The following is a 13,661-nucleotide window of genomic DNA, read 5'->3' as shown; positions in this document are numbered from 1 at the left end:
AAATCTTGACAGTCTTAGATGCTATCTCAAAAGGCTATTAATTTATCCTAGCACCGCCCAGAGCAGATAAACACATCTCTTCCCTATCATATGGCCAACTCCAGGCATTATCCAGCTTTCAAATCACCACCAGTCCACGGGTTTTCAGACACTGTTTCTTTTGCTAACTTGTCTGCACACACGTTTTGCCAGTCTTTTGTAAATGTTTTTCTCTTCTCCCTTGCTTATGAACTTTTTATGTTCTAAGACATTAGCCTTCTATCAAATATGCTGAAAAGTTTCCAACAGGATCACATGTTTTCCTCTACAGCAAGTTTTTTATTTCAGCAGCCACACATCTGTTACTTTCTATTTGATTTTCACATCAAGGTTTCAAAGATTTTTCCTACCCTATGTTCATAAAAATTATATATTACATTGTGCTAGTCTTGCTAGATGTTGTTCTACCAAGATAGTTAGAAATTTAACTTTTGCTAATGGTGCAAAACAGAAGGTGATTCCCCCACTAAATTATCAATTAGCCATTTAGCCATTTGTTGATCAGTTTCATCATTTTCCCACTGGCTTAAAATGCCATCTTTTACACACATATTAAATTTTTATATGCACTGTTTTGAGCTCCTCAACTCTCCTTTGATTCCTACGAGTCTCCAGCACAGGTTCCCAAACTTATTTGGCGTACCCCACCTCTTTTTAGGGAAAAAAAAATTACTTATCACCCCTCTGGTAATGAAACCCTTTTTGATACAATAGCCCATAACCTAGAATAAAGTGTAGGGAGCTATCTGCTTGCCAGGCCCGGCCGGGGTGTCCCAGCACCTCCAGGGGCAGTGTCACCCAGAGAGGAATCACTGAGTTACAAAATGCCGTATTATAGAATCTAACAGGGCCCGTCTCCATTTTATCCTTATCATTATGTGAAGGTCTAAAAGGATCTCATGCAGTTTAAATTCCATGTTCTAACAACCAACTTTGGGATGGTGCTGCACTGAGCTCTCTAAGTACTTCACAGCATCACTGGCTGCTCACACGCCCTCATTGAGATGGTTCACCCTTGCCCGTCCCAATTGGTACACAAAAACACTGATGGACAAGCCCAAGCGAGTTCCCTCCCACAGGCCCACAGAAGAGCCGACTTGCAGCAGTCAAATCCAGTGCTCGTAACCATGTCTGAGACGGAGTGGGGCGACTAATTTCATGGAAACTGCACAATAAATTGCATCTTACCAAAATCTGTATTATTTCCTCCGGCCTTTTATCCTCTACCGGGATCCCATTCACTTCGCGAAGTTCATCACCGACGTGAATAAGACCTGAGAAGTGAGGAGTGTGTTCAGTTAGCGAGTGGGTGGGGAAGGAACTGCAACTGGCCATGGTCTCCAAGGTGGGAAGCACTGGAATCTCCATTGATGCACTCAGAGACCCGGGAGGAGACTGCTCGACGTCTCAGGCTCAGATCCCGCGTCTTTAAAAGACAGGGTGAATCACAGGCGGTAGCATAACCGAGCTGCCGAAAAATAAAACCGAACCAGCAGCAGCAGCTTGATCTTTGCCGGGAAATCCACCTCACTGGTTTCTTAGAAAAATGGTTTATTTTTATAAAAGATTGCATTCTTTTAGTAGAATCAGAAACAAACAAACACAGTACATGAAACAAAAAATTCTTATTGTAACTGATCTCACTAAGCTGTATGCCAGAGGTCTGAGGGGGACAAAGCGGCAAACAGAACGTTACATGTCATTTTACAGCACAGGCAGCAGCCGGAAAATCAGGCTGCGGCTGTGGATGTTTCACGCGCACAGATGGGCACCTGACAGGAACAGTGCTTCTGTGGTTCAAGGCGCAGAGTTGTGGGTGCATGAGCAACTTTCCTGGTTCCAAGGCTTGGTTAGGGTCATGGTCTCACAGGCCTCTAACATCCACTGCCCGAACACGGCTTTTCTGCTACCTTCTAGTGTGATGAGTGGTGCCTGATGTCTTCAGCTAGCAAGCAGCTGCCCACCATTCAGTAATTGGTCTAATAGCGTTTACGAACTTACTACCCACCGTCCCTTGCCGTGAGACCAGAAGAGGTGCATGGTGCCTGGCTACAATATATATATTACTGAACCTAATATATGGATATTATTAAAAATTATATGATATATATATCTTAATTATATAATGTGTGTGTATATAATACATATCTTGACCAAAAAGATGAAAAATCATAAAACAGAACTTCAGATCCTTATTGGAAATCAGACATACTGGATTTACTGAGACCAGGAGAACTCAGACTATTGGCTGGAAACAACAATTAAATCTTGAATGGAAACCAATGCAGTAAAGTTTTGAAAAATAATAATTTAGTCTGTTTACTGGGGGGTGTGTACCTTAGGCACTGCGCTCTTGTAAGAAATACCGACACGAGAGCAAAGGGACAATACTAACTTTAAACACTGCAGAAAAAACCCAGGTGAGTGGGGCTGAAATAATACGGGCAAGAGAGCGGGGGACAATGATGATGCCACACTATGGAGTATGTGACAATGCTATTTCATGCAAATACGGTAGAAAGGGCTTAAGTCTTATTTTCACCAAAAAAAAACCCACACAAAAAACCAACAACACAACAAAAACCAGAAACAACCGTCATGGCCACGTAACCCAGGATTGTGAAATATGAATTACCTGTCATTTCTTCAAATCAAGCCCCACACTGCCATCCTGTTACCTGTGGTGCTGTATCACAAAACGGTTACCCTCTCGATCTAACGACCTAATCCTCCCTTATCAACTGTTTCTTTATCCAGCACTTCACATTTCCAGCCCTGAAAAGCTATCTATTCTGCACATGAACATTGTAGCTCTGGCCAGAATGAATGCCAAGGGCAAGGCTACCACTGGCTGTGATGGTTATGGCCCACTTGTGCTCCACGGTTACACTAACAGTTGCGTGTTGGCAGTTACGTAACTTTGTGACCGGATGTGACTACCTCCATTGTTCTACAGTGCCGATTCCCACACGGCCAGCCTGCCGTTGGCACCTCACCCAGGCTGCAAGGCGCCAGCCCGCTGGAACTGCTGCACACACAACGCCTCGTGGCTTCTTCATGCTCATTTGACTCTAACATCTTACCGCTTCTGTCTGCAGCGCCGCCTCTCATGATTCTGGCCACGACGATGCCACCGGTGTGCTCATCCTTCTTGATGGTAGCTCCCTAATAAGAGAAAATAAAAGGCATTGGTGTTGGATGGCAGGAAAGGAGAAGCCGGGAAAACTGCACCTAGAGAAAGATGCAACTCTCAAAGCCTATAAAGGGAATGAATCTGGAGGGAGCTTCAAAAAGTCTGTAGAATGAAAGTTGAATGAAAAGATGAGGAATTATTCCTCGAACCTTCTGGAGGCCCCTGGTACAACTTGCCTTAAAACTACTAAAGTGGGTTCGGCGTTTTCTGCGATACCCAGCATGTATATCCACCACAAGTCAAGCGATTTTGGAAAATTTTAACCTCATCACTCCTGAAAAGTAAAACTATCTTTCCAATCTAACATGCATGCATACTATCATGTATCTAAATAGAGCTTGTGCTCCTTTTATTGTGGCAACCATACTGCAGGAAGACAGGGGACCACACGGTGCGGACAAAGGGACCCGCCGAGCTAACGCAGGAAGTGAAGAAACAGCCGGGCTGCCCGGCAGCTGGGTCAGTGATTCTTCTTTGCACTAAGCTAGGGTCAGAGTGAGATTCCAACACTCTAAGAGAGAGAGAAAGCATTATAATTTGTTCGATGGCCATTTCATACCTAATGCTAAGGCAAATGAATGGAAGAAAGATGGCATTTAGATCTTTCTTTGAAAGAACCAGGATCACAGGGTGCTCTGTGGTAAAGCAGTTGCACGTATTAGGCTGCTAACTGCAAGGTCAGCAGTTCGAAACCAGCAGCCACTCTGCGGGAGAAGGGCAGGGCTTTGTAGTTCCATAAAGAGTTACTGTCGCAGAAACCCACAGAACAGTCCTCCCCTATCCCAGTCGATGGCAGTGTGTTTTCTTGTTGTTGTTGTTGTTGTTGTTTTGGGGGGAATACGTAATGCCAAGGTAAATGAATGGGGAGAAAGATGTTACTTAGATCTTTCTTTGAATGAACCAGCAAGAACTAACATCTTGGTATAACAGGAAACCATTTCAAAGGACTGCAGCTATCACGCATTTGTGAAGTGTTCACAAATTATCTAAATCCTACGTTGTAGGAATAAAAGGCACACGTGGTTACTTGGAAAATGCTACCACTGGTTTGGAAGTCATCCTCTACGCATCACACTGCTAAACCGAAGTCCGGGGGGCAGTTGGGGGCGGGTGATGACTGTGATTCAGTGGTAAAATTCTCTCTTCCAAGGGAGAAACTAGAGCTGGATGCCATTCCTGGCTAACGCACGTTACGCAGAGACACCAACTGACTGTTCAGGGAGGGTCTCATATGCCAAGTTTCAGCAGTGCTCCAGGACTAAGATGAGCCAAGGAGAAAGAGCCCGTGATCTACTCTCGACGTGGATGCGAACAGCTGGGGAGACAAACCCAAACCAAACCACCCCCAACTCACAGCCACCCTACGGGCAGAGCAGAACTGCCACTGTGAGTTTCCAGGGCTGTGTGATTCTTCTTGATGGGAAGGTGATTGAAAGCCTCGTCTTTCTCCCCCAGGGTGCCTGGGGGTTTCAAACTGCTGACCCTGGAGTTCGCAGTCCAGTTGTAAGTACTAAGCCACCAGGGCTCCTGGGGTAGGGGACAGAGAGAGGCATTGTTCGGCTCTCCACCAAACCCCTGATGTTAATTTGACAGCGTAAGAATTCTGGCAGTAAAATAAGTAACTTTTACATTTTGAAATATTAGACACTTGATTTATTTTACAGTAATGAGAAGAAATTAATCAGCTTCTCAGACAAGCCACAAGCATTTTTTATCTTCCTTCAGGTGCATTATTTGATCTCAAATCAGCCATGACTGGCATATGTTACCCTTTCTTTTATAAATGCCAATAGGTCACGTTTACAAAAGGGGTGCCAATGATGGCCAACAGATCACCTGTCATTTAAATGGCTTCGTTTTCCTCTCATAAATGTTCCTTTTATTTTCATGTCCCAGGGGCACAAGTGGAGGGAGGCGAGAGAGAATGAAAATATACACACGTTGCCAATGAACTAGTAGGAATCTGAACATAAGTACAGATAGAAATTTCCCTTCCTCTTAAAAAAATCATTTTATTGGGGCTCGTACAACTCTTATCACAATCCATTCATCCATTGTGTCGAGCACATTTGTACATATCATTTGTGCCAACATCATTTTCAAAGCATTTTCTTTCTACTTGAGACCTTGGTATCAGCTCCTCATTTTTTTTCCTCCCTCCCCTTCCTTCCTCCCTCCCTCTCTCCCTCCCTCATGAACCCTTGATAATTACAAATTATTATTTTTTTCATTTCTTGCACTGTCCAAAGTCTCCCTTTACCCTCAAAGAAGGATCTAAGGGCCATTCCCACCAAATCTGGTCTAATCATGACATCTGCTGACGTCTGAGCAGAAAACGTAGGCCAGAGGACAACTCACCAGTGGTTCTCTGTTTTTGACGAGACGTATTATTTTAACTGAGTCTTCATCATCATCAATATCGTCAGGCATAGGAGGCAACACGGGATCATAATTCTTCTGAGCCACAGTGTCGTGCACGGAGAGCAAAGCCTGAAAAGTTCAGAGAGTTTCAAAAACAGTGGCAGCAGTTCATACAACAGGGAGCTGCCAAAAAGTCGAGCTAGATCCAAGCGAGGTGCGACCAGCGACGTCGCTGTCATAGCAGATGGCTCATGGCCCAAAGCAGAGAATGCCACTGAGATGCTTCCCTATATCTTGCTGGCTACACAAAGGCATTAAATGGCGTAGAACATAGTTATGGATAACACTGAGAAGAACGGGAATTCCAAAACACTCCATCGTGCTCATGTCTATACACACACCAGAGGCAATCGTTACACTAGAACACGAGCCCACGGCACGGTTTAAAATTGGGGCAGTGTGCGCGGGGTTGACTCTTTCACCGTCCTCATCTCATCTGCGCACGCCCAGCCAGTCAGACAAGAAGCTGGACCATGTGAAGAAGGCTAAAGGCAACACTCTCCAGCAGCTTCAACATGCAAATCACCCAGCTCGGCTTGCTGAGGAACAGGGAGACTTGAAGCACTTGCTGCTGATGAGCCAGGCCACCGCCTTCAGGAGCGAATTCAATTCGAGGGGAAGGACACACAAACCTTCACCAGTGGGAAAGCAGCAGCAGGGTGAAAGAAGAGAAGATTGAAGCTGTTAAGGACCAATGCCCACACACCCATCACGAAATCAAAGGGCATCCTACATCTTCTGTCACATCTCTTTACAATGTTCAGGAGCAAAGAGGCTACCCTGAGGACTGCCATGCGGCTGACCCAGGTCCTGGTGTTTTCAATTAGCTCATATGCACGTGAAAGCAGGACATTGCGTCAGAAAGAGCGGAGAAGAGCTGATGTTTCTGAATTATGGTGAAGAATGCTGAACCTACCATGTGTCAGGGGAAGTCATCCCCTAACACACATCATTACGGGTCCGGTAGGCGCAATTGTACGGCGATAAGTAAAGATCATAGTAAAGTTATAGAGAGCATGAGAGATAGAAGTGAAGTATTGAAATAAATGGAGTTAGACATGATTCATGGTAGCATGCTCACCTCAGCCCCACTTGATGGTCCATGTGAAGGGAGAGAGAGACTTAATGCTAGCCCAGGCTTTTTATATTCTCTGGGGACATGCAAGCATCTCATTGCAGGTGAGGACATACGTCACAGGAAGGGGCTGTGCTATAGGTGGTCTAGGAACATATACACAATAGGAAGAGGAGGGATTGGGGGTGTACATGTGACAGGATGGGGGGATCCTAGGTTTAGGATGGTGGCTTAACTTTGACCTATTCTCTAGATCTCCATAGGAACCAGTATCAGTAGGGTGTAAACCCCACCTACAGGGACCAAATAGATGACTGCAGGCGTCCATTGTCTTTAAAGGCAGGGAGTGGAGCCCACTGCAGTCTGGCAACTGATCTCCCTCAGGGAGGATGCCTGTGAGCATCTGACTTCCCCCCACAACCACGGACTGCCAGGAGAACAAAGCAATTCGCCTGGAAAGAAAGCCAGCCAGAATGTTCCTAAAAGTGAGGCTTTGTATCTCGTGTACCTTGGGGCGCTATCAGAAGAGACCAGTCCCTGGACAAGGGCAGCATGCTTGGTAACCAAGGGTCAGTGAGAGAGAAGATTCCCAATGGGATGACGGACCCAGTGGCTACACGGAGGGGCCCAGCCTAACAAGTGTGAGCGTGGAGCAGGACTGGACAGTGTATCCTTCACCGAATATGGGCTCACTCTGATTCACGAGCAACTGGATGACACAGAAGGGCAGTCGTTGGCAGAGGGTGAGGGCTGTTACTTGTGGAGGGAGATGAAAATATACATGTTGCCAATGAACTAGTAGGAATCTGAACATGAGTATAGATAGAAATTTCCCTTCCTTTAAAAGAAATCATTTTATTGGGGCTTATACAACTCTAGCACAATCCATCCATCCATCCATTGTGTCAAGCACATTTGTACATATGTTGTCATCATCATTTTCAAAGCATTTTCTTTCTACTTGAGCCCCTGGTATCAGCTCTTTTCCCTCCTCCCTCTTCCTCCCTCATGAACCCTTGATAATTATAAATTATTTTTTCATGTCTTGCACTGCCCGATGTCTCCCTTTAACCCCTTGTCTGTTGTCCATCCCCCTGGGAGGGGGTTATAGATAGGTCATTGTGATTGGTCCCCCCTTTCTCCCCCACCTTCCCCTTCCCCTCCTGCTATGGCTACTCTCAATATTGGTCCCGAGGAGTTTATCTGTCCTGTATTCCCTGTGTTTCCAGCTCTGATCTGTACCCATGTACATGCATTTGTCATAGCATGAATGGATGACCTTGAAAATATTAAGCTGAGGGAAATAACTCAATTGCAAAAGGGCAAACCCTGCATATTACTTATAGGAAGTAAGCAAATATATTCCACACAAAAAAAACCCTAAAAACCCAAACCCACTGCCATCAGAACCATGTTGATCCATACCAACTGCCATCTAGTCATTTTTGACTCATGGCAACTCTATGAGACAGAGTAGATCAGCTCCCTAGGGATTCTGGGGCTGTCACCATTTATGAGGGGAGATTCGCCTCATCTTTCTCCTACAGTGTGGCTGGTGGGTTTGAATCGCAGACCTTGTGGTTGGTAGTCTAACCTGTAGGTACCCATTACATGACCAGGATTCCTTATTCCAACTCATGGTGTGATCCTGTGTTTTCCAAGGTAGGTTATAGCTCCCACCACCCCTGCTGGGTGCTGGACTGACCTGGTGGCAGGGAAGGTGGGCTGCCAAAGCAGATACTTTGCACTTAATCTTGTATTTTAGGCTATAATATAAACATTGCCAATTTCTAAGGGTGCCGAGTAGTTTTCTTTCCCTGAAAAGTGGGTGGTAGGCCCAGTAAGTTTGGGAACCCCTGCAATGTAGGGTTTCCAAGGATGTGAATCTTTATGGAGCAGATCTTCCTCCTAGAGAGCGGTTGGTGGGCTTGAAGGGCCGACCTCACAGTTAGCAGTCCAACAACTGCCCGATGGCATGCACGGGGCTCCATAAGCAAACAAACAGAAACCAAAATTTATTGGTAAGCCCCGGAAGTGGGAGGGAAAGGAAAGGGAGCATGTAGCGCGTACTATGTAGGGCGATGGATTAATGTGGGAAAAGAGAGAACAGTAGGTCAAATTGAAGAACATGGTCCGTGTTGCTGAACGGAACCTGTATACGTTGTTAAAAGGAAACGGGAATGAGAATGAAGGCCAGGATGGAGTTAAGAGGGGCAACCTCAAAACAAAAAATTTTGAACGGGATAAAATAGGCTATTAGGTGCCATTGGATTGCCGCCAATTCACAGAGACCCTGAGCACAACTGATGGAAACATTTCTCCATCCCACACCACCCTCACAACTCTTCCTGCGTCTGAGCCCATTGTTGCGGCCACCGTGCCCGTCCATCCTGTCCAGGGCCTTCCTCTTTCTCACGGCCCCTCCACTTTATCAAGCATGATGTACTTCTCCAGGGTCTGGTTTCTCCTGACAACACAGCCAAAGTATGTGAGAACACGTCTCCCCATCTTTGCTTCCAAGGAGGTATTCAGAGGGTACTTCTTCCAGGACAGATTTGCTTGTTCTTTTGGCGTCCATGGTACTTTCAGTGCTGTTCACCAGCACCACTCAAACGTATCGATGCTTCTTCAATCCTCCTTATCCAATGCCCAACTTTCACACACCTATGAAAGGGACTGGAAATACCCTGGCTTCTGACCGGCACACCTTAGACCTCAAAGTAACCTGCTTGCTTTTCATTCTACTCTAGAGGTTTTGTGCAGATTTACACCCAGTGCCATTCATCTTTTGATCTTTTGACTGCTGCTTCCAAGAGCATGGACTGCAGATCCAAACAAGAGAAAATCCTTGACAACTTCAATCTTCTCTCCATTGATCGTGATGTGACCTACTGGTCAGTGTTCTTTACGCTGAGCTGTAGTCTATACCAAAGTCTGCAATCCTAGATCTCCGTCAGCAGCTACTTCAATTCCCAGCTCTCACCAAACAGAATTGTGCCATCTGCTTACTCCCGGTGGCTAATAAGCCTTCCTCCGACAGAGGTGCTAAATTCTTCTTCACATAACACAAGAGGGACAAAATATTGGAAGACAATATACGTCAGGCAGTCGTATGTGTTTAACACAATAGTTGTCAGGCAATGGTGGTCAGTGATCATAAGAGGGGCCAGGTTAACTTCTCTGGCTTCCCCAGCTTCCTTAGTGCCTACAGAGTGTCCAGACGCTAAAGGAGTGAGAGTGTGATCTAGGCAGAGCCCAGTGGTCTCCCTGCTTGGACAAAACACAGTCAGCAGCCCAGGGAGGTCACGTAGCAAATGTTCTCGTGGCAAAGGAGAGGAAAGCAGTGTGTCGAACAGACAGCTCCGCAGAAGGGCTCCCTTGACATCTTGCCCGAGAACTGATGGAGGCAGGTGTGTGAAAACAAAACAGGAGAGATTTGACTGATAGCCCCTAACTGAGGGTACTTCAGCTCCCCAAGGGAATGTTGGCAGACCGTGGGCACAGTTCTGGGGAAAGGGAAGCGGCAGTGCTACTGACGCCTGGTGTGTAAAGGCTCAGTGAAATCCTGCTTCACGTGGGATAACATATAGTGTGGGTTCCTCATCCCCTAAGAAATTATCCCTCCCCAAACACCAATAGCTCACAAAGCCGAGAGAGCGAGCATTATCTGGTAGTCCCGTGATAAAGGATTTGTTCCTGCCCCTCAATTAGAAGGAGCCTCCTTTAGAAGGCGGTGAGGATAACTATCAAAACAGTACTGTCTCAGGCGTGTGGAAAACAAATTAGCCCAGCATTGAACTTGGGGCTAAATTCTAACCTAGTACACGTTTAAAAGCAGGCCTCTGAAGGAAGTGGCTGAACTGTTCAAAGCTTAACCATGGCTATGTGTTGACAACTTCCAACAAGAACATCCTCTACAGAAAAACACCCAGCACCAAAGGAGGTCAAACTCGTCCTGACTGGCAATCATTCAAGATGCTCCAGCTGCAAAAAAAGCAGGAACGTACCCGGGAGCTTCGAAACGTTTGTGGAAAAATGTAATTTAAACAAATCATGGAATCATTGCATGAACTTTTTGAACCCCTCTGATGAATGATAATTTTTTAAAAGCAATCAATAAAAACAAACCTTCAATTACACAGATGACAGAGGTCGGCAGACAAGAAAATCCAAACTCCTTGTAATTCACTATTTTCCAAACAACAACGGGCTCAACAGAAGAACCACTGTGAGGACCGGCTGTGTCTCGTTCTGTTCTACAGAGCGTGGCAATGGGCTGGAACCCCTTGACCGCACTTAACCGCAGTACCGTGTCCCCAATGTTCCAGAAAGGAGAAGAAAGAAAAGACAGGACATAAGGAAGACATGGTAAAAAGGAACGATTTGAATTTAGCATTGAATGCCAAACTAGGGAAGTACAAAGAGATCAAATAGAGAAAGCACTGCCAAAGCAATAGTGTCTTCTGCAGGCAAAGCAAACTGAGACACACTGTCATTAGGAGCCGAGCGTCGGTGCACTGTAATTGGGGTTCCCCACGAGAGAGGAGCTGAAGAAGTATTTTACTCAACAAGACCAAAAATAAAAACAACAAATAAATACTGCTAATCTAATGAAACTAAAAAAAATTAAACCCACTGGTCCAAGAAGCTCAGGGAATCCCAAGCACAAATAACATAAAGGAAGTTAACACCAAGTTGCTTGACACAAGTGAGAAAGAAAAAAATCTTGAAGGTGGACAGAGGAACTAAGGCACATTCCATACCAAAGCACAAAGGTTCAAGCGGCAACCCACATCAGAAACATAGTGAAGGGCGAGGCAGATAGCAACCCCTTCAGAGTATCCACGCACACATGCTGCCGGCTTTGAACTGTGTACCTAAAGGAAACACCATCTCTCACAAATGAAAAGATGAACAATTCTTAAAGAAAGCTCAACGAATTCATCACCTGCAGGCCTGAACTACCAAAAAAGGAAAGTACGTCTTTCCGGCAGGAGGGAAAAGTAATAAACAAAATTGGCACTCCACCGTGTGAGGAAGAGCTCCGGATGAGTACTCGGAAGGGCAGAGAAGGCGAAACCAAGCCGTGTCCAAACCCAGCACTGGGTGCACGTCATACACTCCTCCCCTCGCCTTCGAAACCGTCCCTACATCTGGGCTCTCTACACCTGGAGAACTTGGTACTTAAACTGAGTTCCTCGTGTATAACGGCTTTGACTTTCAAGTCTGCTAGCTAGCAACCCTTTTATTTTGGACAGCTGAAAATAACTTCGCATTCCATTTCCCGGTTTTAACTGCGGTGAGTTTATTCTGTTAGCCTACAGGTTTTTCTTTCAAAAGGTAATGCCTAAATGAAAATCGTGTTTCCATACGCCACCAACACCAGTCGCAACTGATGGGTTTACCTGTTGCTCAGAAGAACTGTTCAGGAAATTGAACACCAGGCCTTGTAACTCATCAGGATCCCCAGCGCTTGCTGACTTGCACCCCCTGGGGTCGACACTGCCTTCGCAAGCTCTGCCAGCTTCAGCGAGCTCAGTGTCTGTCTCAGGAGCACGAGTGGCCCTGATTTATTCCCCCTGAAGGAAGCTCAGCTTTATCCCTTCAGCACGCTTCCAGGGAGCCTCAGCGCTCCTGCATACTTAGGCAGTGAGTAATTTCTGGTACGTGAATGTTTTGGAAAGATGAAAAATTACAACAAATCTATTTTATGGCCTTCATTAAATCTACCGATTTTCCCCCTGACTGCCTAAATTATAATACCATGTTCAAGACATGATATGACTTCACTGTTTTTATCAGAAGTCAGCCACGGAATGATGATTCTTGCAGGTGGATTTGCCTTGAAAGTGGCCATCCGATGCACAAGACAGCTTTTGTCTCCTTTTTAGTGATGGGACTTCGATCCCCCTAGAAACTAAGTCTTAGCGGATCAACATACCCCCCAGGCCCCAAGGCCCTGAAAAACCACAACCAGGGTAAGGAGGAGGTAGGAAGAGAAAGGGGGAACTGATCACAATGATCTACATATAACCCCTTCCCAGGAAAGGGAGACAGTGGGCGGGTAAGTCACGAAAAAACAAAATTTATAAATTATCAAGGATTCTTGAGGGAGGGTGGGGAGGGGGAAAATGATACAAGGGCTCAAGTAGAAAGAAAATGTTTTGAGAATGATGGTGGCAACGTAGGAACAAGTGTGCTTGACACAATGGAGGGATGTGTGGATTATGATAAGAGCTGTAAGAGCCCCCAATACAATGATGAAGAACAAAGTACCAGCAGGGTAGGTTCATCACTGCAGGGGTGCCTCGCTCTCTGTGACCACACAGGCCTTTACTGGTCACTACGCATTTCCTGTCCTCACGTCTTATTTCCATTCTATTTTGTTGGTGAGAACATACGAATGAAAACGTGCATCCGCTCCGGCACCCGCAATTCAGTGACCGGGCCTGTATTCCTGAGCGTTGTACCCGACAATCCCACCCATCTTCTCTGAATGGTTCCTCTGCTAAGATGCCCACCTCATCTTTCATGCTGATTTTGCCCCTTTGATCTTATATCCCAAACAAAAAGCTAAACAAATCAACAAAAACAACCGAAAACGCTAATCTATGGCTGCTGTTTCTAAGTCATAAGTGACCAGATGGGGCACAGTTGGGCTGCTCTCCAGGGCTGCCGTGCCTGCAGATCTCTATGGAAGCAGACTGCCTCATCTTGCTCCTGTGGTGTGGCTTGGGGTCTGAACTGCGAACCTTTTGGTCAGCTGTCGAATGCTGGACCCCTCCATCACCAGGGCTTCTTGATCTCAAAGATCAAATCCCTGGCCATGAGCTCATTCCAGTTCCCAGTGACCCTATAATCTCTAGGGCTTGGGAGACGGTACACCTTTATGGGGGCAGCCAGGCTCATCTTGATCAGACTGGCTGGTGGGTA

The 13,661-nt window shown here is 45.9% G+C and overlaps 1 protein-coding gene across 1 annotated transcript in view; it reads right to left on the bottom strand.

Annotated features, from left to right (window-relative positions):
• The window catches only part of MPP7 (MAGUK p55 scaffold protein 7), a 143,102-nt gene that overhangs the window by 57,567 nt on the left and 71,874 nt on the right, over window positions 1-13,661 (bottom strand). The window contains exons 5-7 of the mRNA XM_075550913.1: window positions 5,591-5,722; window positions 3,123-3,204; window positions 1,228-1,313 (exon numbers count right to left, since the gene is read on the bottom strand). Of these exons, the coding sequence (XP_075407028.1) occupies window positions 1,228-1,313; window positions 3,123-3,204; window positions 5,591-5,722 (300 nt within the window). The remainder of the gene's footprint in view (window positions 1-1,227; window positions 1,314-3,122; window positions 3,205-5,590; window positions 5,723-13,661) is intronic.

This window comes from Tenrec ecaudatus, chromosome 5, assembly GCF_050624435.1.
Source record: "Tenrec ecaudatus isolate mTenEca1 chromosome 5, mTenEca1.hap1, whole genome shotgun sequence".
Classification (NCBI taxonomy): Eukaryota; Metazoa; Chordata; class Mammalia; order Afrosoricida; family Tenrecidae; genus Tenrec; species Tenrec ecaudatus.
Note: the sequence above shows the minus strand (reverse complement) of the source record. Positions and strands in the feature narration are given on the sequence as shown.